General features: G+C 39.1%; 2 protein-coding genes across 2 annotated transcripts; one reads left to right on the top strand and one right to left on the bottom strand.

Annotated features, from left to right (window-relative positions):
• The first annotated feature begins 4,177 nt into the window (after positions 1-4,177).
• Positions 4,178-5,891, top strand: LOC135707349 (26S proteasome non-ATPase regulatory subunit 5). Its single transcript, XM_065229162.1, has 3 exons — positions 4,178-4,406; positions 4,479-5,414; positions 5,478-5,891. The coding sequence occupies exons 1-3, from the start codon at positions 4,237-4,239 to the stop codon at positions 5,839-5,841; spliced, it is 1,470 nt and encodes a 489-aa protein (XP_065085234.1). The 5' UTR covers positions 4,178-4,236; the 3' UTR covers positions 5,842-5,891.
• Positions 5,892-5,962: 71 nt separating this feature from the next.
• Positions 5,963-7,375, bottom strand: LOC135707350 (gastrula zinc finger protein XlCGF46.1). Its single transcript, XM_065229163.1, has 2 exons — positions 7,147-7,375; positions 5,963-7,073 (listed from the first exon to the last, which is right to left on the bottom strand). Exons 1-2 carry the CDS (start codon positions 7,282-7,284, stop codon positions 6,021-6,023), a joined length of 1,191 nt encoding a protein of 396 aa, XP_065085235.1. The 5' UTR covers positions 7,285-7,375; the 3' UTR covers positions 5,963-6,020.
• Between the last annotated feature and the right edge of the window lie 18,318 nt (positions 7,376-25,693).

The following is a 25,693-nucleotide window of genomic DNA, read 5'->3' as shown; positions in this document are numbered from 1 at the left end:
AAGGTCCCGAAGAAACGTGCCCAACTTGTTGCCTCAGCTCTGGTACTCTCTTCGTACGATGCACCCCTCGAAACATAGGAAAATCCATGAACCCCTCATTTTATCTGTCAAACCTACACATCCTGAAGCTGCAACGGATTCAATACCGTTGCCTTCGTAGTGCGCTAGGCTGTATACACTCGACTCATACGATGAGCCTCGAAGTACTCGTGGGTGTCCTCCCACTGACAGATCGTTTCGCTGAGCTGTCTTTCCGGTTTCTCTTTGAGAAGCTGCTCGACCGAAATCCTCAAACAAGATTAATGAGTTTGTACTATGAGTTCATGACGCTGGAGGTTGGTCCTTCTTCATTAGTCCCCAATCGTGATTGCTTTCAAGCCTTCTATAGTTCCTCTGTAAATTTTGATCTGACCATGATGCTAGAAATCCAAGGAATACCAGATCACCATCGGTCGATGGTTGTTCTCTCAAATTTTGCAATCAAGTACCACCATGTAAGTAACGATAAAAGATTTTTCACAGATGGGTCAACCATAAATGCTTCCACTGGATTTGGTGTATTTAATCAATTTCATAGCGCCTCCTATAAACTGCTGAAACCATGCTCCGTATACGTTGTGGAACTCGCAGCTATATTTTACGCAGTAGAGCGAATTGCCTCACTACCTTCTGACCATTATTTCATTTTTACAGATAGTCTTAGCTCATTGGAGGCTATTCGTTCAATGAGGCTGATGAAGCACTCCTCGTATTTCCTGCCTGAAATACAATCTAAACTGAGTGCTTTATCGAACTGCTCCTATAATATCACCTTAGCTTGGATCCCATCTCATTGCTCAATTACGGGTAATGAGAAAGCGGACTCATTGGCTAAGGTGGGCGCTATGGAACGCGATATTTTTGAGCGACAAATCGCCTTCAACGAATTTTTCTCCATTGCTCGTCAGCAAGCCCTCATCAGTTGGCAACAAAAATGGAATGATGGTGAATTGGGAAGATGGTTACATTCTATTCTCTCACAGGTGTCGAACAAACCATGGTTCAAAGGGTTGGACATGAGCCGCGACTTTATACGCGTTATATCAAGGCTTATGTCCAATTACTGCTCATTAGACTCGCACTTCTATCGAATTGGGCTCTCAGGCAGCAATTTATGTGCGTGTGGCAGTGGTTATCACGATATCGAGCATGTTGTTTGGTCATGTACCTTACACCGTGTTGCCAGATCTGAGTTATCCACATCCCTCAGGGCCCGAGGAAACAACCCGCGATACCCGTTAGAGATGTCTTGGCGAGCCGAGACCTCAACGATTTGAATTTAATTTATGTGCTTTTAAAACGGATAGATTTGAAGATTTAGTAGTTAGTGACATCTGGTGTTCTCCCAAGTTGTTAGCTGCCCATCGGTGTACCCCCATGTTTGTCTTTTTCATCAGAGTGTCGCCTAGTTCGAGATCAAGAGCACATTGCTCTCCAAACCTTGTGTTCACAATCCCTACCCTGCCATCCATTTGTTACAATTTGTTACCCCTAACCTCGAGATAGCCGCGAGTAATCGGCACCCGCTTTACTAACGTTAGTTTTAAGTAATTTTGTTATCTAAACAATGAATATCGACTCCGCAAAGCTACAGCAAACGAGCCTGGAAAAATAAACGTATTAAAAAAAAGTCTGTCAAACTTTCATAGCGAATTAAAACAAACATAGTGTAGTACTAGAATTTCGACTAAAATGAAGTACGTTAATCGATTTGCTTGGGACCAATAGGCTAGTCAAGTAGTGTGCCAATTAAAAAAAAATTAGTCTCCACCGGTTGATACAACTCCGTAGTCTGAACATAGCATAAGCTACGATTACCTAAAATGAACGGTATTTTTTACCACTAAAAATTGTCACTTTTTACTTAAAATAGGCTATTTTTACCGAGATTTTTACTATAAATAAGGACATTTATAACGTAAATTTTTGGTAATTCGGTAATTTAGGTATGTGCACTTCTTCGATTATCGGTATTTTACCGATATCGAGGTATTCTTAAACGACTTTGAGGTATGCTAAGATGCACCCCTCAATGGTATAATTCGAAGAATCCGTTGGAATTTATTCCCATCAGATAGGGGAAATGGCCATAGAGGTAACTCTAAGACTAGAAGGTCCCGAAATAACGTGCTCAACTTTTTGGCTCAGCTCTGGTACTCTCTTCGGTCCCAAGCTAATCGATTCACCCCTTTTTTTTTCCTTTGGTTTGTTTTTTCCGTCGATCTTGTTTTCCATGCTGATCACCAATGCTACCGACGTGCCAGGAAGGCAGCTCCCACACCTGGACCCTACCTATCGACCCATCAACTCATGAACCGGGGACCAACGGCTTTACTCACCCCTTGAAACGTAAGAAAATCCACTAACCCCTCATTTTATCTGTCAAACTTTCATAGCGAATCAAAACAAACATTGTGTAGTAGTAGAATTTCGTTTAGAATGGAGTACGTTAATCGTTTGCTTGGGACCAATAGGCTAGTCAAGTAGTGAGCCAATTTCAAATCGTTAGTTTCGTATTGATTGTTGATTATACCATCTCAAGACCAACAATTGAAATGGCCTTAACTCCATTTTGTAAACAAACCTTGTAAGGCCATTTTCTCGCGAACCGAAACCTTCATTTGCAAACCTAAACCACAATCGGGTAGAGGAGAACCCCTACCTGTTCCATTATGTTGGTTTGTCTTTGTGGAGTTCGGTTTGCGAGAAAATGGCCTTACAAGATTTGTTTACAAAAAGGAGTTAAGGCCATTTCAATTGTTGGTCTTGAATCTGCTTTCTGTTTATGGCCGTACGACTGCGCCCATTGATTTAACACACGGCGGCTATTTATCCAGGATTCACTCCTCAAGCCGCTGCCATAAAATACTATCTAAGTTACACACCTGTGTATAATTCTTATGGGCGGGATAGCATCGCACTTATGAGCGGCGCGTTTCGACAGTCACCAACACAAACGAAGTGACAGACGGAGCGGCTCGAAAACTTTGGTGACTAACCTGCTATTGCAATTTTTCAGTGTACCACATGGCAACACCACTACTACTGGATTGAACCATATGGCAACACTACTACTGGATTGAACTAGCATTTTCACCAAATGTACTAGAATGTTTTGGTTCTATCTCTTTCACTCTACTCAAAACTGAAATGCATAAAAAAATGACAAAATGATACGCACTCTTTGCACACTGTCAAAGAATCATTGTACACAAGATCAACTTTGTGCAAATCCAAAACAAAAATACTATCCCATCTGGTGGATGATGGCACAAGCTTCCAAGAAAATTCTATTACAGTGAACCACATTATTTAAATGGATTTCTTCGCCAGTTAGTCGTCTGTAACTTCGTTTGTGGTCACCAAATGAGAATTTAACATAAGCGCGACAATACACTTCACTGTAACTGGAAAGTACCCATTAATGGGTGAAAAAGTGCCCATTTCGCGGTAAAGTAGGTAAACTCATAAAATGGGTAAAACGTCTTTACCCACTAATGGGTAAAGAGCTTATACGTCAAATCATGGGGTACTTTTTACCCATTTCCAGAACGCATTGTTTTCCGTAACTGGGTAAAAAAGTACCCATTTTTTAAAATGTATTTATGGGACTCAAATTTGTGGCATGAAACAAATATGCTTTTAACAACGTTATAAGCTAAGAAATCATTCAAATCATATAGCATTTCTTACCTTGAAGCTTTTTGAAGCTATCACCATTCTTTAAACTATTCATATATATCACTTTTTGTAGTTTTCGGAACAAATGCACTCGAAAATGTAAACCAAGTATGTCAGCAACGTTATGGTGCAACAAAGATATTTTTCACCCAATAATGGGTAAATATGTACCCATTTTTGATCCCTGAACAGGTTTCGGAAATGGGTGAAAAAGTACCCACTATTTGAAATTTTCATTTACGCATTTTTTGACAGGTCCATACACTACCACAAAATGGGTAATTTTTCACCCATTAATGGGTACTCGCCAGTTACAGTGTTCCCCTATTTAAATAAATATGACCCTATTTTTTTCAGTGCAAGATGCCGACCGTGTACGCCGAAGAAGCCCTCGTGCCCTTTTTGTTATTGTTATTTATTTCATATACAGTTGCAAATTATTACGCTGCGGAATTCAAGTTGATCAGCTCTAATTGTTAGTAAAATAACGAGATCTCCAGTTAGCCGAAGATTAAAATGGATGAAAATCTGTGCCAAGAGCTATTAGCTAATCTACAACTGGAAGAGACGCGTAAAAACGCTCTGACGGAGATCAAAAACACTCTGATTTCATCCAACAACTCGTCCATCTCCAACAGCTTTCTGAAATCACCGGAGCTTCTCAACTGCTTGGAGGATGCCAACAGGTAAGAATCTCGCCATTTTACTACAACAATACGCCCAAAATGATCGATATCTTCATCTTGGAATTACAACAGCGAACAGACGCTGCTGGCATGTGACATTCTATCGATCTGCATGAGTACCCTCGTAATCGACGAGACCACCGAGGTTAAGAATGTTATCGAAAAATCGTTGAGTCATGTCAATCCCAAAGTGCAGACATTCGGATTGCGCGAGCTTGCTCGCATCCTGGCTTCACCGCCGGAGAACTTCATCAATGAAACGCTGATCCTGCTGGTGATCAAATGCTTGGCATCGGATGATATCAGCGTCGGAACACCTTCGATCGAGATACTACGGCTGATGCTACCCAAGTTCGTCCAGCTGAGAAGCGTCCAGGAGAACTTGGAAGGGCTGCTGAACAAAGGTGATGTCGTCCGGTGTAGATTGTATGAACTGGCTGTTAAGTTAGGTCGTCAATCGGAGGAATTGTTGGCTTCAGTTGAAAAATTCTTGCAGAAGGCTGTACAGGAACTAGATGGGAGCGATATTCTGCTGCAATTGAATGTTCTGCAGATTTTGTCCGAGTTGTCTGTGGGTAATCATGGAATGGCTTACCTGGAAAACAATGGCGTATTTGGTAAGCTCATGGCGAAGATTGATCATTTGGAGGAAGACCCTCTGGCGGCGATTCTGGTTCCGGGTTTGATGAAATTCTACGGAAACATTGCGGCGATTCATCCGGCTAATGTCTACGATGGGTATCCGAAAGTTATCGAGTTGCTGTTTGAGTGCCTACAGTCGGAAGACATGTCCATACTGCCTACCGCTTACGATACCCTGGGCTGCATTGCACAACCGAGCGAGGGAAAGCGACAGATTCACTACAAATATGGTGCATCGTTGAAGAAGACGCTGCATCATTTCAGCATCATAATCCGCAATTTGCCGAATGATTTAAAAATTCGTCTGCTGAACTGCTTGCGATCAATGTTCTTAATCGATGCAGTCAACGCGGATAATCAGATAACGTAAGTGCAATCAGAATTTGAGATGAACTTCAATGGAAACTAATCGGGAATTATTTTTTTTAGAACCATCACCCAAACCTGGTACGACTACCTAAGTGAGCAGGACAATCTTAACCTGGTAATGGACTACATCAGGAATCCCTTCCCGGATATGAAGCGTGCCGCACTAGGGTTGCTCAAAGCCATCGTTGGCCACCGATGGGGCCAGACCTATCTGCTGAATACGGGAGGCTTCGTGGAGTACCTCTTGGATCGAAAGCAGGAAGCCGATAAGGATGTCGTTCTAGACAAGTACGAAGTGATTCGGATGCTCACATCGTCGACTGTATTCGATGAGCAGACGGCTTCCGAGCTGAGACGTTACGTTGCGGAGGGTGCTTTCTATGTGCACGGAATCACTGAGGTGGCCATCGAAGGGGCTTCCTAAATGTGTGTGCGGCTTGTTTTGCTTTCTTTTTGTGTATGAATTAAGATAAGGCTGAATAAACTGGATTCGATCAATTTAAGTTTTTTTTTATCCTACCGTAGAGAAATATTCAGCTACGTGCGTTACTCAGTAATGTATTAGATTAGCAGGGTTTCTATTTTAAAAAAAAACTGGAATTCTCAATCCGTCAATAGGTGCGTCTTCAGATGATTCTGCATCGACACCTTCTGTGCGAATCCCTTGCCGCATACGTGACAGGCGTGCTTCGCCATGATCGAATGTTTGTGCTTCTGATGGAACTGAAGCGAATTCTTCCGATTAAATGTTTTCTGGCACTTCTCGCACTCGAAAGGCCGCTCGTCCGTGTGGCACATCGAGTGATTCAACAGTTCGTCCTTGGACACGAATGCCTTCGGACAATTTGGGCAGGCATAGTTCTTCACCACCGAGTGTTTCCGACGCTTGTGCATGATGAGATTGCTGGAAAATCGAAAATGATCCCCGCACAAGTCACAAACGTATGATTTGCTCTCGGAGTGCGTCAACATGTGCTTCTTGAGACCACTCTTCTGAGTCGTTGAGTGACCGCAAACCGTGCAAACGAAAGGTTTCTCCTGGCTATGATTGAGCTTATGATTCCGAAGCGACGCTGCCTGCCGGTATGATTTTCCGCAAATGTCACACTTGAACCTGTCCGGGTCATGACTAGCCATATGTCCAACGTAAGCCATCTTCGTCTTGAATCGTTCGCCACAGCAGTTGCACAAAAAGTTGGCGATTTCGGAGTGAAGTTGCATGTGGTATTTGTACGATTTGCTAGTGCGCAGGACCTTGTTACAATAGCTACACTGAAATGTGTGGATCGAGTCGTCTTTCTCATTGCTCTCCAAAGATTCAATTGAGCGTATTTCGTATTGTTCACAGGAATTGCTTACAATGTCTACTAAATTATCAGTTCCTTCGACATCTGGAACGCTCTCTTCTTTTTCTTGAGCTGTCTTTATCTCAACAGCTGTTACATTGTTACATTCACTTTCGTCATCTGAGTCACTTTCATCGGAATGCTTCAGGTTTTCCGATGCCTTGCCGGGTTCGGTTCTGGCATACAACTCAGGACGTGTCCTTAGTTCCTCATCTGCTTGCAAGCATTTCTTTCGGAAGCGAATGAAGTGTTTTAAAGTTAAGGCGCATCTTCCACATATGGTTCTCGGAAGAGTATCGTGTTCCGCAACCTGTAACATAAGACTGATTTATTTTCTTGGCTTTATCCTAAATTACCATGACTTTCTAGCACATGTTTCATACCTGAAGCGTCGGGATGCATTCCATTAGGAGATCAATGAACCGTCGTTTTTCGCTGCAGATGAGGGATTCCTTGAATAGTGCACGGTACTTATCGCCGGTTCTAGAGAGACAAGCTCGACAAATTGCGGAGGGATCCATTTCGTTTACTGTTTACTTTTTGTCCATTGAAATAGTATTTAGAAGTATTTAGTAAAATTCAAACTCCAGACCAAGATTGAATGATAAAACACTCGAAAAACTATTGGAAGATTGCCGCAAAAGCTCAACGCAGATGTCGCCACTGCATGATGATGATAATGTTGACAGACTGCATATAAAATTCTTGAAAATTAGCATTAAATCATAATTTTCATCAAGCCTGCGTGAAATCCTTCCAATATAACATTTGAATTGAAGAAGAAAACGTTTTTACGATCAGACTAATGTGAATCTTTGACTTTTCCAGGTGAACTTTCATAAGATATATTCATTTCATTTCACGGCTCCATCAATGCTGCATCGTATATATGATGGTAAACAGAAGTAAATTGCTCAATTACTCAAAATAAATATGATTTGTCATCTTGTTATCACTTTGAAGACCATCTAGCACCATTTTATAGTATGGTGCGTGTTGAGTAAATCAAGTTCCGTTGCATTTTCCGTCGAAAATTGTGAGTATCAATATGTTTGCTTAGAAAAGGCCAAAATGAACATTTATTGAATATTGGCGTCCTATACAACCAATTCTCCATTACCACCAGCATGATACAACCTTTCCTAAGTAAATAAACTTAATTTCCACTTTCATCTTAAAGGAAATCACACATATTCACCATTTTCCGAAAAATGCAGCTGCGCAGGAGGTAACCTCTCGCTGTGGGTGCAAACTTGTTATGCATAATTTTCCATGAAAACCTCTCCGATCCATACCGAAATAATAACAATTAGTTTTCAAACACGTTTTCTTACACGATTCAAGCAAAAGTTTCCACGGGAAATTATTAGTTTTTCTTTATGGGCCGATTTGCCCCAAAAATCGTCTGTTTTACTTGGAGAATTTGGAAACTATCCTCCTTCTAGTAGTTCTCACTTCGAAATGTAGGAGGCGAAAGCTTGGAAAAGTTTCACTGCAAGACGCCAATAATAAATTTCAATATAATAGGTAGGTATACCTGCTCCGTTTGCTTTTGTTAAAATTTGATAATAAACAAGCGAGTGTGTGAGGTTAGCTCCATCCTCCAAGGTAAATACACGCACGTTTTATCTTACTCAAAATAGAGTATTGCCGCATTGCCGGATTGCCGCGGATACATTTGTACACGGTAAGAAAAAAGCCCATAACGGCCAATTAACTTTTACCTACTTTTGATTAGTTTGTCTCCTTTTCTCCTTCTAATGATGTCAACAACGGAGGAGAAAAACCACCCGACAGGGGTAGTAAAATGTAGGAACTCAACGTTGAGTATAATCATATTTACCTACTGTTGGGTGCAACAAACTTACTTTTGGGTAGAAAGCTAGTGGAAAATTCCATACGAATTGCACACAAGTAGGGTAAATGACGGCTTCGGCAATACCTTATTCTATTATCGTCAGGAGGATTAACAACATCAAGAGCAAATTTTCATTACGTCGAATGTAACAAAGGTAAACAAAGTCGAGCTATCAGTGTCAATCGATTCTCCTGCTATTACGCTATATACTGTCAGAATATAGGATCAAATCCCATTTTTAAATTTATTTGCCAGCCAAATTGCTTTTTGACGTAATCACCTTCCGATCAAAATAGTTTTCGATGTTACTTAAGTCACTCAATTTCTATGGAGATGCCGTTTGACTTAAGTAACAGCGCTGAGAAACCCGTGAAAAGTGTACGTTCGTCGTTTCGCTTTCTCATTATTAAAGTGAATAAATCGAACTGTTTGTTGCTAAGATGATTTCCGTGGTCCTAAAATGATGAATGGGCTGCACGTAAGGAGACGTAATTGATAATTCTCCCGAATATCCTGGTAAATACACTTTGACTTAAGTAACAATAGGGGCCACCAAACGACGTATAATAACTTTTGACTCAAAAACCAGTATTTTTTAGCATGAAAGCTAGCGATTTGCATTTGTATGATTAAAACCCTGCTAAATATGTTAAACATTGCTATCACTATGAGATTATATGTGTTTACTTGGAAATAGGAATAACTTTTCGGTCATCATCAAAACTTTATTTTTCTCGGATTGGTGCGAATGTTACTTACGACATATTGAAAATTTGCTCTTGAATAATTGAAAGCTCAATTTTGGCATGTGGATACATTGTTTTTCAGAGCATCTATTGGTCAAATGTGAATGCTCTAGGACTTTGTTCACATGCGAACCATAACTTGAGCTTATCGAAAATGGTTAAAAATTGTTTATAATCTCTACTAAACTATAACTGAAATCATGCTTGGCATACACAGTTTTGGTCACGAACTGCTCATTTGCTAATAACTTTGACCACGGTTGACGAAACGTAGTTCTTTTTGAAGTAAAAGATAGAATAGAGTTTAAGCTTTTTATACACACAAAAAACAAAAATTGTACCAGTAAAAATATTGAACTTTCAATTTAAAAGTATCAACAAATTCGTTACCCTAACTACGAAGATATTTAATTTAATAATGTTATTTTCAATTCAAAAACGAATGTTTTGATCTTATCTTGTAGTTTTAAAAGCTCAAATTTTCAAATCGAAAATTGTTTTACTGTCAAATTTACTTCTTCATGGGTAGATTTCTACCTTTTTATGGGTTATTCTACGGTAGCGTGAGTATATAAAAACAAAACGCGCTAAACATTAGGTGGAACATTTTACCAGCCACCAGCCTGTGCATCGACCCATGCAACAGTTGAGTATTGAAATTATTCCCTGTCTCGATCAAGAATAAAATATTTAATCTTTCAGTAGAATCCGGTCGTCCATTAGAACGTGAAAACCTACCTGGAACTACCTGAAGGACGTCTATACGGCTCTAGAAACGAGCAGCTGGCCAATGCCGGTAGTGAAATCGAACACGAGCACAAGAAACTCTCGAACAGACGCAAACCTCGCAAATGTCCGACAAAGATTCCAGTAAGTGACCTTAAATTTCCCCCTGCTTGGACAAGATTATTTCAGATTATACCCCTTACTTTTACACTCTCATTAATTTCTATATACCATTCTAGATTAGATCCACGACGCTTCGCTGGCTGCTTCCCACATAGAACATGTCCTCTGCGAAGCCACCAGTTCATTGAGTTTGTTGCTCCGTACTGGACCACAACAGACATGGATGATGCAGTGCAAAATCTGACTGCTGCTATACGACGTCTATCTAACCATACAAAAATCTAATAATTATCATGTAAACTATAAAAATATTCAATATTAAAACATAAATTTATTTTTGGAATTTGAAATTGAAGCACAAAAATAGGAATTTTATAATTAATAGATTTTTAAATGAAAAATTTGATTGTTATGATTGAAAATGCTGGTATTCATACTGAAAATATTGATTTTTTAAATCGAAATGGTACATATTATTGTAACAGTAAGGAACTTTCATGTTAATAGTTTGTTTTGGTTAAAAAATAATCCACTTTTAATTTCAACACTGTGATGCTTTTGAATTGACAGTAGTACAATTCATTTTGAAAGTTCAAACTTTTAAAAGTAGTGAGTGGACTACTTTTGATTTGACAGTTGGCTAACTTTTATTTTGAAAGCTAACCGCTTTCTACCAAAAAGAACCAACGCAAACTTTTAATTCTACCAACGATTTTTTTAATTTCAACAACGATAATTTTTTGTGTGTAGATACGTAAAAAAGAAGAAGATTTTAGTTCTAGTAATAAACTGTATTTGTTTTTGCGTTGTAAAAATGAAGTGAGAAATGCTCGCTGCACATCTCGGACTATAAGCGTAAAAATTCATTGGTGTTGATTCAAATGCTAAGATTTACCTACTTTTTGCATATCTATAGTAAGATGATTCCAATCTATCAATTACTTTAAAGAAAAACAAATTTCAACAACTAAGTGGAAAGTTATTAACTACCCTAATAAAATTTGTATGGTTATTTTGCTTAACGACGTGTTCAGGGTATCATCCAAACCATTTGTGGAATAGTTATATAATATGGGTTATGGTTCAGGTATGGTATTTTTTTTATTAGGGTAATGAGCAGTTGGTGTATACAATTGTGCATGCCAAGCATGACTGAAATGGTTATGGAACTTTACATGAACGTTTGTGTGATAAAGTTTTAACTTTATGTATTATGTTTTTTGGAAGGGAACCTTACAAATAATGGGTTGTTAAGAACCATTACCATTCCAAATTCTTGTTTTCTCCATATATTTTTGGTAAAGGAATTATATTGGAACCATTTTATTTATTATTTGAGTACTTTAATGGTAATGGTTATGGTAGTCGGTAAGGTTCATAGATGGTTTTGTAACATCGATCAACTTTATGTGGAATATATCGCGAATTGGTTGCCTGTAAATTACTGATTACCAATTCGCAATATATTCCACGTGAAGTTGACCGATAGTACAAAACCATTAATGGACCTTACTAGCTAACATAACCATTACCATTAAAGTTCTCAAACCATTAGTAAAAAGGTTCTAATATTGTCTTCTCTCCGAAAATGCATGGAGAAAACAACTATTTTGTTACCATTCTTAACAACCTATTATTTGTAAGGTTCACTTTCAAAGAACCATAATAGATAAGGTTAAAAATTTATGACACAAACGTTCATGTAAAGTTCCGTAACCATTGCAGTTAAAGTTTAGCAAGGATTATAAACAATTTTTAACCATTTTCGGTAAGGTCAAGTAATGGTTCGCATTCATGCGGGTTTACCTATTTTTGGGTTCCGACACTATAATATTTATTATAGTGCCGAGATGAGTGAACTTATAGCAACAATCAATACGAAACTAACGATTTAAAATTGGCTCACTACTTGACTAGCCTATTGGTCCCAAGCAAACGATTAACGTACCCCATTCTAGTCGAAATTCTAGTACTACGCAATGTTTGTTTTGATTCGCTATGAAAGTTTGACAGATAAAATGAAGGGATAGTGGATTTTTCTGTGTTTCGAGGGGTGAATCGATTAGCTTGGGACCGAAGAGAGTACCAGAGCTGAGCCAAAAACTTGAGCACATTATTTCGGGACCTTCTAGTCTTAGAGTTACTTCTATGTTTATAGTACGTTCAGACTACAGAGTTATAACATGTTATAGCGCTATCTTGATGGTGCTTTCAGTATTGCAATTATTTGAAATTAATTTGATGTTTTTGCCGTTTTTGAAAGCGAAAATTTTAACTGTTGGACTATGTTCGGAAAATTCCGGAAGAAAACTCCGGGAAATGTTTGAATTAGCTTCTGGAGGAAGCTGAAAACACCGTCCAGCGAAAGAAGAAATAAGCTCTCCTGGAGGAATTTTGAGGAAAGTTCTGAGAGAAGTCGGAGAAACATCTGCGGAACTTCTAATACATAAATTGAGAAACTTCTGGCGAAAATTTAAAGAAATTTTTTGAAAAAAAAAACCGAATTCCACATACAAAGGAAGGCAGAAAAGTTTCGGAAATCGGAAGGAAATTCCAGAAGGAGCCATTTCTAGGGAAGCCAGAAGAAGCTCGGAAAAACCTTCCAATAGAAGGCAAACAAAAAAAACAACTGGACAAAATTCCAGAACTAGACGAAAGAAATTTAATTGAACTTCCTGGAGAAAACGGAAGAAACTTCTGGAGAAAGTCGGAAACCAGAGCGCTTACGGAACAGTCGAAAGAAACAAGGACATAATTCCGGAAGAAAGAGCTCTTGGGGGATGTTCTAATGATCCAGAAAATTTACTAATGGTCATAAAACATCCCTGAAAACTCCGCAATGCCCCTGATGTTTTTGGAACATTCCTGAAATGGAATATTCCATATTTCCTCGGAATTCCTTAAAAATTCTTAAAATTTTCCTTAAGTGAATAGGGCTGATTAAGTTAATAGGAAGATTGCGAAATTTCTCAAGCGCACAATTTTCTTGAGTTTATTGTTACACCAGCATTTAAGTTCTCTGATCTTCCCGTTTTCTAATTTTTAAAAGTTATCGACACTGCCATTAATAAGCACGGAACTTCCCATAAAATGTTCTCACAAAGTGCCAAATAACGTTTCTTAAATTTGCAGCCCTTCGGAACATTGCTGAAGTTTTCGGAAATTGCCTGAGTTTCTCGGAACTCCTTTAAAATTACAGTGATTTCCTTGAAATTTATTGATCTGTCCTGATGTTCTCGGAGCTTCCTAAAGTTCTCTCAATTCTCCTGAAACTAATGGAATCTCCTGAAAACCATTAAATTTTTCCAAAAGTTCTTTGGACTTGTGAAGTATCCAAAATATTTATGATGTTTCCTTAAGTTCACTGGAGTTCGCTGGACTTTCCTAAAATTTCCGGATTTTAGAATTTTAACAGAAGTTATTGAAACATTCATTAAATTTATCGAAACTTACTCAAAAGTCTGGACTTTTCTGAAGTTTCAGAACTTCTTAAAAGTTCCTGCAGCTAGTGTGGATCCACAATCAAAATCTGGAATCGAAAAATAATTTACGATATAAGGTGGAAAAAAATTCCAGGGGAACGTTGGAAGAAAATCCAGGAAGTTAATAATGTTTAAAAAGTATTTTCTGATTCCCCCGGAATTACCAGAAAGAGATATCGATTGTTTATCGATTCATGGGTAGCCTAAAACGGTGAGTACATTGAAACATTAATCGAAAGAGTATCCATAAGACATTTTTAAAGATGATTTTTTTTAGAATTTGGAAGGCTCAAACAATTTGAGATATTCAAAAAGATACGAGTCTCTCACAATAATTTTCTCGGAAAATCGAGCGCGGGCAGGCAATAAACATTTTGATTATTTAAAAAAAAAATCGGTATAAATCGGTATTCTGAGGAACCTTATCTGTATATCGGTATCTAGTTCAGAAATCGGTATAAATACAGATAAATCGGTATATCTAGCAACGCTGCTCAAGTCTGGCCAGCGTTTTATCGTGTATGAAATACTACACAGCAAAAAAAAAATGTAATATCGATCTGTGTACACAGAAAAAAAAAGTTGTTGAATATTACATCCAAACAGCTGCACAGAGATCATTCCGCCGGTTATGTAATATTACGTTGTACGATGTACATCGATTTTGCGCACAAAATTACGTCCATTGATGTAATATTGTATCTGATTTTTGCTATTGCCATCATTATTTCATACATTTGCCAAATAAATGTGAAGAACAAAGATCTTTGCATAGCTTCAGTATACGTTCCACCAAGAACCTCCATTAGCCGTAGTCAACTCTGGAATCTAGTTTCGATTCTTCCATCCCCAGTATTAATTCTGGGTGATATGAACTCCCATGGTACTGGGTGGGGCGATCTATATGACGACAATAGAGCGGCTATTTTTTACGATTTATGTGACGATTTCAATTTGACTATTTTGAACACTGGTGAAGCGACACGTATAGCAAAACCTCCGGCTCGAGAAAGCCGACTCGACTTATCTTTGTGTTCAAGATCGCTATCATTGGATTGTCAGTGGAAGGTTATCAATGATCCCCATGGTAGCGATCATTTGCCAATCATCATTTCAATAAAGTGTGGCCCTCACTCTGCAGAACCATCTCGGGTTCCATTTGATCTTACAAGGAACATCGACTGGCAGAAATATGCAACGGCGGTGACAATCGGTGTCGAATCAATAGATGCGCTTCCACCATTGGAAGAATATCGATTCCTAGCCGATTTGATTTACAAAAGCTCACTGGAAGCACAAAAAAGGAAAGTTCCAAGTACACCCTTTAAAAGGAGACCAGCCACACCTGGTTGGGACGAAGAATGCACAAAATTGTATGTAGAAAAATCTGATGCTTTCAAAGCTTTTCGTAGACACAAAACCTCCACTTACTTCGAGGAATATTCAAAGCTTGAGACAAAGCTGAAACAATTATTCAAAGCAAAAAAACGCGGTTATTGGCGCAATTTCGTCGAGGGACTCTCACGAGAAACCTCAATGAACACCTTGTGGAGGGTGGCTCGCAACATGCGTAACCGCTCATCTTTCAATGAGAGTGAAGAATACTCCAACCGATGGATATTCGATTTCGCTAAAAAGGTCTGTCCGGACTCAGTTCCAGCACAAAATATTCTTCGAGAAGCGTCTCCTAGCGGCGGCTCTCTGGATAGACCATTCTCAATGCTGGATTTCTCTATGGCTCTTCTTTCATCGAACAACTCCTCACCGGGAAGCGATATGATTAAATTCAATCTTCTGAAAAATCTCCCAGATATCGCTAAAAGACGCTTGCTAGATTTATTCAATTCCTTGCTAGAAAACAACATTGTACCGCCTGAATGGAGACAGGTCAAAGTAATAGCCATTAAAAAACCTGGCAAATCAGCGTCTGACCATAACTCATACCGTCCGATTGCTATGCTTTCGTGCATTAGGAAATTGTTAGAGAAAATGATCCTTCGGAGACTCGATCACTGGGTCGAATCAAATAACTTGCTATCAAATACACAGTTTGGGTTCCGCAAGAGCAAAGGAACAAACGATTGTCTAGCGCTGCTTTCCACAGATATTCAACTGGCCTTTGCGCACAAGGAGCAATTGGCTTCAGTATTCTTGGACATTAAGGGGGCTTTTGATTCAGTTTCCATTGAAATTCTGTCAGACAATCTGCACAGATGTGGACTTTCTGGAATTTTAAATAATTTCTTGTACAATTTGTTGTCAGAAAAGCAAATGAACTTTTCTCTTGGACAACTGACAACTTCCAGAATTAGTTACATGGGCCTGCCCCAAGGCTCATGTCTCAGCCCTCTTCTTTATAACTTTTATGTCAAAGATATCGACAACTGTTTGGCAGAACAATGCACGCTAAGACAACTTGCAGATGACGGTGTGGTTTCCGTAAGAGGTCCACATGTCGTGGACTTGCAAGGAACATTGCAAAATTCCTTAGATAACTTGTCTTCTTGGGCTATGAATCAAGGGATCGAATTCTCGCCGCAGAAAACTGAACTGGTAGTGTTTACTCGAAAGCGGTACCCAGCCCAAATGCAGCTTAATCTTTTGGGCAGAAACATTACCCAATCATTGTCTTTCAAGTACCTTGGGGTCTGGTTTGATTCAAAGTGCACTTGGAATGCCCATATTACGTATTTGAAGCAAAAATGTCAGCAGAGGATCAACTTTCTCCGTTCAATTTGCGGCACATGGTGGGGTGCTCATCCGGGAGACCTCATAACGCTTTATAAAACAACTATTCTCTCTGTTCTAGAGTACGGCTCTTTCTGCTTTCTCTCGGCAAGAAAAAGTCACCTAATAAAATTGGAACGAATTCAATATCGTTGTCTGCGTATTGCTCTAGGCTGTATGCACTCAACGCATAACATGAGTCTCGAGGTTCTGGCAGGAGTAACACCCCTCCAGAACCGTTTCTGGGAGCTCTCTCTCAGAATACTAATCAAATGCGGAGTGACGAACACACTTATAATTGCTAATTTTGAAGAAATTCTTGGGCTGAACACACAATCTCGATTTATGAGAATCTACCACCACTACATATCATCAGATATGTGTCTTCCTTGTTATACTCCAGACCGTGTTCACTTCACCAATTGCAGTTCCTCAATTGAATATGATCTGACCATAAAACAAGCAACTCATGGGATTCCCGATCAACTTCGACCTATTATTATTCCGCGTATTTTTACTGAAAAGTACCAACAAGTCAATTGCATGAAAAGATATTTTACAGACGGGTCCCGTCTCAATGGATCCACTGGCTTCGGTGTCTTCAATGAAAACTCTAGCGCCTTCCGCAAACTTCAGAAACCTTGTTCCGTTTTTGTTGCTGAGCTGGCAGCAATCAACTTCGCATTGGGGATGATTTCCAACATGCCCGCAGACCATTACTTCATCTTCACGGATAGTCTCAGTTCGATTGAGGCTATTCGGTCGATGAAACAAGGTAGGCACTCATCTTATTTCCTTTCAAAGGTAAGGGAGCAGATGTGTGTGCTGGTCGAAAGATCATATATGATTACCTTTGTATGGGTCCCCTCACATTGCTCAATCCCAGGCAATGAGAAGGCGGACTCTCTCGCAAAGGTGGGCGCGCAGGAAGGCGAATTGTATGACAGGCAAATTTCACACGATGAATTTTACCATTTAGTGCGTCAGAGTACCTTTTCGAGTTGGCAAACCGATTGGGACACTGGAAATCTTGGACGGTGGTTACATTCAATTATTCCTAATGTTTCTTCGAGAGCGTGGTTTAAAGGCTTGGGCTTAAGTCGTGACTTCATTCGCGTGATGAGTAGACTTATGTCCAACCACTACTCGCTAGATGCTCATCTCAATAGAATAAACCTCGTGGACAGCAACATCTGTCGGTGTGGAAACGGTTACGATGACATCGAACACGCAGTTTGGCAATGTACGGATAATGACGCCGCCAGAGAGCGACTTTTGAATACCCTCGAGGCCCAAGGAAGACAAACCTATGTTCCTATCAGAGACGTGTTGGCAACCCGTGATCTCTGCTATATGCAGTCCGTTTATGTTTTTCTTCAAATGTCTAGTATAAGAATTTAATTCCTTTTGTCTTTTGTCTCTCTTTATTAGTTTTTGTTTGTCTTGTCCCCCCGTCTCGATGAGTCTCATCGTCGCCCACTGGTCACCCACCATAGCCGGTCGAACTCCGGACGAAGCTAGAACAGCACTACCGTTCATACTGGCGACAACGCTCTGATGAGACAACGAAACCCTACCCCAAGCTCCGCCCCTGATCCTATCCTTCGAAAATGTACCCTTCTAACCTCGAGTAAGCCGCGAGTAATCGGCCCAACTCCTACTAGACATAGAATTAAGTGAATTTTGTTACACACAGTGAACAATGAATTATCGGCTCCGTAAAGCTAACGCGATTGAGCCTTCCAAATAAACGAACTAGTTAAAAAAAAAAATTATTTCATACATCAGCTTGAATTACGTTGATCGATATTACATTTTTTATGCTGTATATGAGGATGAGCATTGGATGTGCTCATAATCTATTATATTGTGTGTGGCAGGATAATTTTCCAAAATGGGATTATACCATCTGTTGTCTGTTTATGGACGTACGACTGCGCTCATTCGGTCGTATGAATAAAAGCGTTTACTTTACTTTTCCCGTAAGAAAAGCACGGGAAAGTAAAGTAAGCCCTTTTTATTCATAACTCAAGTCGCTGCCATAGTATACTATCAAAGTTACACACCTGTGTATAATCCTTAAGGGCGGAGTTGCATCAACAATCAATACGAAACTAACGATTTTAAATTGGCTCACCACTTTAGTAGCCTATTGGTCCCAAGCAAACGATTAACGTACCCTATTCTAGTCGAAATTCTAGTACTACGCAATGTTTGTTTTGATTCGCTATGAAAGTTTGACAGATAAAATGAGGGGTTATTGGTTTTTCCTATGTTTCGAGGGGTGATTCGACAAGCTTGGGACCGAAGATAGTACCAGAGGTGAGCCAAAAAGTTGAGCACGTTTCTTTGGGACCTACTTGTCTTAGAGTTACCTCTATGGTTGCATCGCGCTTATCAGCGGCGCGCTTCGGCCGTCACCAAATGAGCATTAAACATAAGCGCGGCAATACAATAAGGTGATCCAAGAGATATGTCTCAGTGTAAACAGTTACCAGATTTTTTTCGCTAGCATCGGATGACTTTCATTCAGAAGTGGAAAATGTCATGTCGATTACGGAGCTACCTCGGGAGCTACTGGGAGACAAAAATAATTATATGGAACCTGAAAGTTTTTTAAACAAGTGCTTGGTAGAGGAAATGGATGTAATGTTGGTCTAAATGCCCCTAATTTGGGCCCATACATAAATTCAGCAATCGACTAAATTTTCAATAGCGACCAAAAATATCCATTAGTACCGTCCCAATGACGCGTTCATCTAGATCAAATTGATAGATAGCAGATTTTTGGGCCCAATCTTATACCCCGTTCACATTACAGCCTATATTACGTAATATAGGCTGTCTTGCAATGAGCACTCATACATAGGATTTCCAGTGGAAACTAGATGTATGAGTGCTCATTGCAAGACAGCGTATATCACGTGATATACGCTGTAATGTAAACGGAGTATTAGATCCATAGGCCAACTAGAGCCATTTCCCCTATTAAGCCTGGTACGCAGCTGAAAAGTAATGACGTTTTTACGTGCTACGGGATAAGACACGGAATGCTAAAGAAATTTCTTTTCCTTAGCATTTCTTGACCCAGTACGCAGTTCAAAAGAAATCGGTAAAGGAAAGATCGATTACATTAGTATCGTGATCGACATGAAGGTGGCGCATTCTGAATGCAATTTCACTTTCCTTGCGGAATAATGGTCTGATCAATTATTCCGTTAGGTAATGTTGGCGTTTATTGCAAAACTGATGTTTTGGATGCATTTAAACAACAGAAACACTAATAAGTGTTGATTTTACAATTTGACCACATCTCCCTATAATCTCAAAATTTAGCAGACTATAGCTGTCAAATTTTCTTTTGGGAAAAATCCTCAAAAATTACTTTTCCGTTTTCTTTTCAGCTGCGTACCAGGCTTTACCTATAAATACCCCTACACACTTAGAAAATAATAACGAAATCGGTTTATTTTCTACCGAACCTCTTCGGTTACCAATGAGAAACCGAATAAATATTTTTTTTAAATAATTCAGGTGTATTTATCGAATCAGACCCGAATTTCGGTAAAATAGTATAAATTTGACAGATAGAAATTCAGCAGAAAAAAAATCGGTTGAAATCCGGTTGAATAAAAACTCGGTTGAAATACCGGGTCTGTTCGGTTCAAAGAGGAATAACCGAGCTGTCGTTTGTTCTTCTTTCACCTACAATCTGTCAAAGTTACCAAAAATCTCGGTTGACGAAAAGTATATTTAAGCAGAAATAACCGAACATCGGTTTACTCAAGAATTACCGAACGCTGTCAAACAAACCGACCCACCTGTTGTAATTACGGAATTCGGTTCTTATGGACAGCGTTTGGTTTTCACTTCAAATCCTGCTTTAAACCTCGCTTTAAACTTTGATTAAGAATACGTTGCTTCGAATTTTCATAAAAATAAAACCAGTTTTGTCAAAGAAATGTATGAAATATATTTATTTAATTTGATTTAATGGGAGGAATGGAACTGCTTGTCCTGTTGCGGTGGTTCTAAACCGAATGTAGTAAACGAACCGAAGAAAATCTCGAATGCAGATGTAACATCAAGTTGGGGTCCTCCATCAACGCTCCTCGGCAAATCAATACCGGGACGTTGGTATCAGTGGGAAAATCATCTACAAATAAACAATACACAATACAATAAACAATGATCTAATAATCTTACATTTAACCACTCTATAACGCATCCTCCTGTTGCAGTTGCTACAGAACTTTTCCAATTTCCCCTAATTTTTGCACGCGTCCGTGTGCTCGTCCGAGAAAAAATGGCTGACTAGTTTTAGACTCAGCTTAGAGAACCAAGTTTTTGGTTAAAATTTCCGTCCCGAAGTTGAGCGCAAGTGGAACGTTTGACGTTTAACATGTTTTAGCGAATATTCGGTTCAGTTTACCGAGTTTCTCGGTTTTAACGTACCGAATTCGGAAATGTCGATACTTTACCGTACTTTTCGGTTCAGCCTTCATTTATATCTGTCAAATTTATACTATTTTACCGAAATTCGGGTCTGATTCGATAAATACGCCTGATTTTTTTTTAAACCATTTATTCGGTTTCTCATTGGTAACCGAAGAGGTTCGATAGAAAATTAAACCGAGTTCGGTATTATTTTCTAAGTGTGTATGTACTATATAATGCGTAGTAATGTTTTTCATCTAAAATTACTAAAACATTGTCAGTAATGAATGCAATACAAATACAATGTTGTTCACTGGCTTTGGGAACAATTATGTTTATTGTTACGGGTAAGTCACTCAGCACGTTGTGCCGAAATTAGATTTGGCCCTGCTTGGGCACATCCATCGGCACAATCTCGTAGGCATTGGATTGTTGTAATAAAATGGGAGCACTACTGGACAACTGTCATTGAAATTGTTCACAACATTCACATCCCGAAAGGCTAGGTCTCTGGTCTAACATTATAATACCCTAAAACACAGGACTTTCATTATCCTATGAACCCTAAACACAAAATTTTCGCACACCGGCCACTTCCAGCGTCATCCTCAATCCGATGTATGCTTGCGATTTAAAACCAAAACATTCAGGGTTGCCGGGATGGGTATTTTACAAATAATCCGAGGGGGGCGACACATCTAAATCTCAAGTTTAGATGGTCAATAAATCTCACACTAGCGAATCAATCTTCGAACAATCTTCTTTCATTTGTCGCATCTACTTGCATCGATCATCAATTTTTTGCAGGAAATCTTCAGAATCGTCATCAATCTTCTTTCTATCTACTCAGCGTGCGCGCAGCTAGCCACAGCAAAACACAATCTTTTTTGCATTGTAGATAGAGTCGTCCCCCTCGAAATAATCGCAGCTTGCGCTATGACCGCCTCAATCGGCACACCTGCGGCACACTGACTAAAAAGATGACCCAAGATTGGTGTGCGAAGTGACATATCCCTTGGTTTATTTACTTTGCTTTCCTCCCTTTTTATGGCACAGACCTGTTGGTCCATATTAATTTACTTTCCTTGTTTGGTACCCCGCTTGACAGTTCGATTGGTACTTCTCGTTCTAGCTTCACCTCGGGCTTCACTCTGGGCAGGACTCTTATTATAACCAGAGAGAATAGGTAGAGAGGCGAAGAGTGTGAAGCAAAAAAAACCTCATCGAACCGTCAAACTGGTATCCTATCGAACAAAATAAACAAAAGTTGATGTTCCCCAATTTGGTGAAGGCAAGTATTGTAATCGCTGCGAATATATTTGGAAAAAAACTTTTTAGGATGAAAAAAGTCACTTGAAGTGTGCCCTTCAGAAACAGTTGCCAGAACTTGTAGGATGGAATCATAATAAAAAGAGTGCTGCCGTTTCCACGGTTTTTCACTCTTCGCCTCTCTACCTATTCTCTCTGATTATAACATTGACTCTGGCAAAATAAATAAACCTTATTGTTCCCACAGCCAGTGAACAACAAGTATTGCATTCATTACTGACTACAAACTACTAGGCACGACTATCGAACGGGTGCACTGCGTGAAAGACTTAGGCGTTTTTCTAGACTCAAAGCTGACATACTCACACCATATATCGTATGTCGTCGACGAAGCGTCCAGAACGCTTGGCTTTGTCTTCAAGATTACTAAGAACTTCACGGACATTTACTGCTTGAAATCGCTCTATTGCTCTCTCGTACGATCTACGTTGGAATACTGCTCTGCTGTCTGGAGCCCGAACTACAATAATGGGGCCGAGCGAATTGAATCTGTTCAACGACGTTTTCTTCGCTTCGCGCTCCGTAAGCTGCCTTGGAGATACCCACTTCGTCTTCCAAGCTACGAGAATCGCTGCCAATTGATCAATATCGAGCCCTTACGTATCCGAAATTTCGAAGAGATGTTTTCAGAGCCTTAACCGTCGCCGATACTCTGCAAGGAAGAATTGACTGCGAAGCAATTCTGCAACAAGTGAACATTAATGTTCAACCTCGATCACTACGCAACAGTCTTATGCTGAGACTTCCACTTCTTTGAACTAATTATAGCATAGGGAGCGCTTGCAGCTAGTGTTCAACCGAGTAGCGTCGATGTTCGATTTCCACTTGACACGGAATATGCTTCGCCGAAGATTCTCTGCCTTTTTTGCTGACCGAAGGCGCTTGATACCCAACAGCTAAGTGTAAAATTTAAGACTTCTAAATTTTTAGTAACTTGACAATGCTTTCCAAGTTATTTTCGTTTGTAACTGTAGTAACTGTAGTATACAGGGTGTTTGGTTCCGGGTTTTACATATTTTCAGGGTAGATAGGGCTCCTAAAGTTATGAAAAAATCCCCATGAAACATAGGGTCGGAAATGACTGCTAAGTGAGTATTCAACATTTTATGTTTTTTTGTATTGCCAACTTTGGTTAGCTATATTTTTTTAATCTTAATGTGGTTTTCTGATTTCAACATACCAAATGAAAGATTAAAGTCTTAGCTATCAATACTCTTTGAAAAAGAACTCGATTAAAGTTAACTATCATACATTAAAATTGAAAAGTATGTTGAAAGTACAAAAAAAAATGGTAAAATTTCATACATTTTAGTGTTTTTGAGTTGAAAATTTTCATTTCTGTTTATTTAGTTGTTCTACAAAACATTTTCCATGCAGTTCCCTAGATTTGTGTCTTTGGTAGTAACCTTGTAGGCTTTATGGTTTCTTCGTAATTATTGATTTAAAACAGCGATAAAAACTTGTGACGTTTTCATAAAATGCGCTATAGTCACCCTATTCGTTCGTACGTTCGGCTGTTGCAGTGGACTACGCACATGAAAATTTGGTAGAATGTTATTGTAAATGTTTAGCTACATTCTTAACTTTTGATTACCGCACATCTACTGCGCCGAAAGAAAACATAACTGCGGAGATGTTTCGCGGTATCGAATATTGCTCAGTCTCAGCAGAAAACACAACGAGAGACACCGAATCAGCGAATTCTGAGAGCGGAAGGGAGAGAAGTAGGTAGGTGGTAATAAGTCGATGTCCTTTTTATTTCATAGCACTCGCAGCTCAGCTGCGGTGCTGTTTCGATGGAGGAGCGTGGAGCTCCGCTGCTTCTGTATACACACTTAGATTTTTTACAGGAGTTAGTATTTTTACTGGATTTTTGGATTACTGACTCGGTTAAAATTCAAATGACTGTTATTCGTAAAGATTGGATAAAATCGAAAAATTTTATTTTTCATCATTACACGGGGTTAACAGAAGTTAGTCTGTAAATTTTCGTAACACATTTTCTCAACTTTGAATTTTTCACAGATTTTTTAAATTTTACCGCAATTCAAAAACTCGGTAAAAATTACTGACTCGATAAGTGTGTACTGATGTATGGTTGGTGAAGAGGCTAGCATGTGGAGGGTATTCTCGGGCTAGTGAATGCCACCCATCTCAACTTATAGTTCAGTAATACACTATTTATTCATTTCTGTTTGATATGTTTACAAAGTTTGCAAACAGAAATGAGCATTGCAGTGTAGTTACCAATTTTCCAAGTCATAGAATTCAGATAACTGTTCAAAGTCCCAGATTTTGTATAACGGAATCATGAACAAAAAAGAAAGCAAGGAGCACTATGACAAACGTGATCGGTCTGAAGGGATCTTTACATAGAAATAGTTTTAAAGTGATACGATCCAGAAACTCGGGCTTTGGTTCCACTTCGCTTTTTCCAGTAGTCCATTACTGCTACCGGAAAACATACAATAACAAAACTGTGATGATAATTTAGTGCCTCAAATCACAATAGTGCCCGAGATTAATTCCCTAGAAAACTCGAAGTGGCAGTGAAAGTGCCTATGATTTGTGGACGCTTAACCATACCACCTTAAGAGCTCAGTATGCCTTAAGAACTCAGTCACAGTAATTAATTGAAAGCTTTCTATGCCAACCAATGTATGAATCTGTATTATTACAAGCACAGTGATACTCTATGCCCAGGGAAGTTGAGCAAATTTCCAACCTGGGAATGGAACATACTGGGCTCTTAAGGTGATACGATTCAGCGCCCACAGGCACTTTCACTGCCACTTCGAATTTTCTAGGGAGTTAATCTCGAGCACTATTGTGATTTGAGGCACTAAATTATCATCACAGTTTTGTTATTGTATGTTTTCCGGTAGCAGATAATGGCCTCCTGGAAAAAGCGAAGTGGAACCAAAGCCAGAGGTTCTGGATCGTATCACTTTAAAACTATTTCTATGTAAAGATCCCTTCAGACCGATCACGTTTGTCATAGTGCTCCTTGCTTTCTTTTTTGTTCATGATTCCGTTATACAAAATCTGGGACTTTGAACAGTTATCTGAATTCTATGACTTGGAAAATTGGTAACTACACTGCAATGCTCATTTCTGTTTGCAAACTTTGTAAACATATCAAACAAAAATGAATAAATAGTGTATTACTGAATTATAAGTGGGGATGGGTGGCATTCACTAGCCCGAGGAATACCCTCCACATGCTAGCCTCTTCACCAACCATACATCAGTACACACTTATCGAGTCAGTAATTTTTACCAAGTTTTGAATTGCGGTAAAATTTAAAAAATCTGTGAAAAATTCAAAGTTGAGAAAATGTGTTACGAAAATTTACAGACTAACTTCTGTTAACCCCGTGTAATGATGAAAAATAAAAAAAAATCGATTTTATCCAATCTTTACGAATAACAGTCATTTGAATTTTTACCGAGTCAGTAATCCAAAAGTCCAGTAAAAATACTAACTCCTGTAAAAAAAGTC

The sequence above is a fragment of the Ochlerotatus camptorhynchus genome, unplaced genomic scaffold (assembly GCF_037179485.1).
Source record: "Ochlerotatus camptorhynchus isolate MF236.1 unplaced genomic scaffold, CSIRO-AGI_Acam_v1.1 ptg000308l, whole genome shotgun sequence".
NCBI classification, from domain to species: domain Eukaryota; kingdom Metazoa; phylum Arthropoda; class Insecta; order Diptera; family Culicidae; genus Ochlerotatus; species Ochlerotatus camptorhynchus.
The sequence above is the reverse complement of the archived record's forward strand: the minus strand, read 5'-3'. Positions and strand labels throughout refer to the sequence as shown.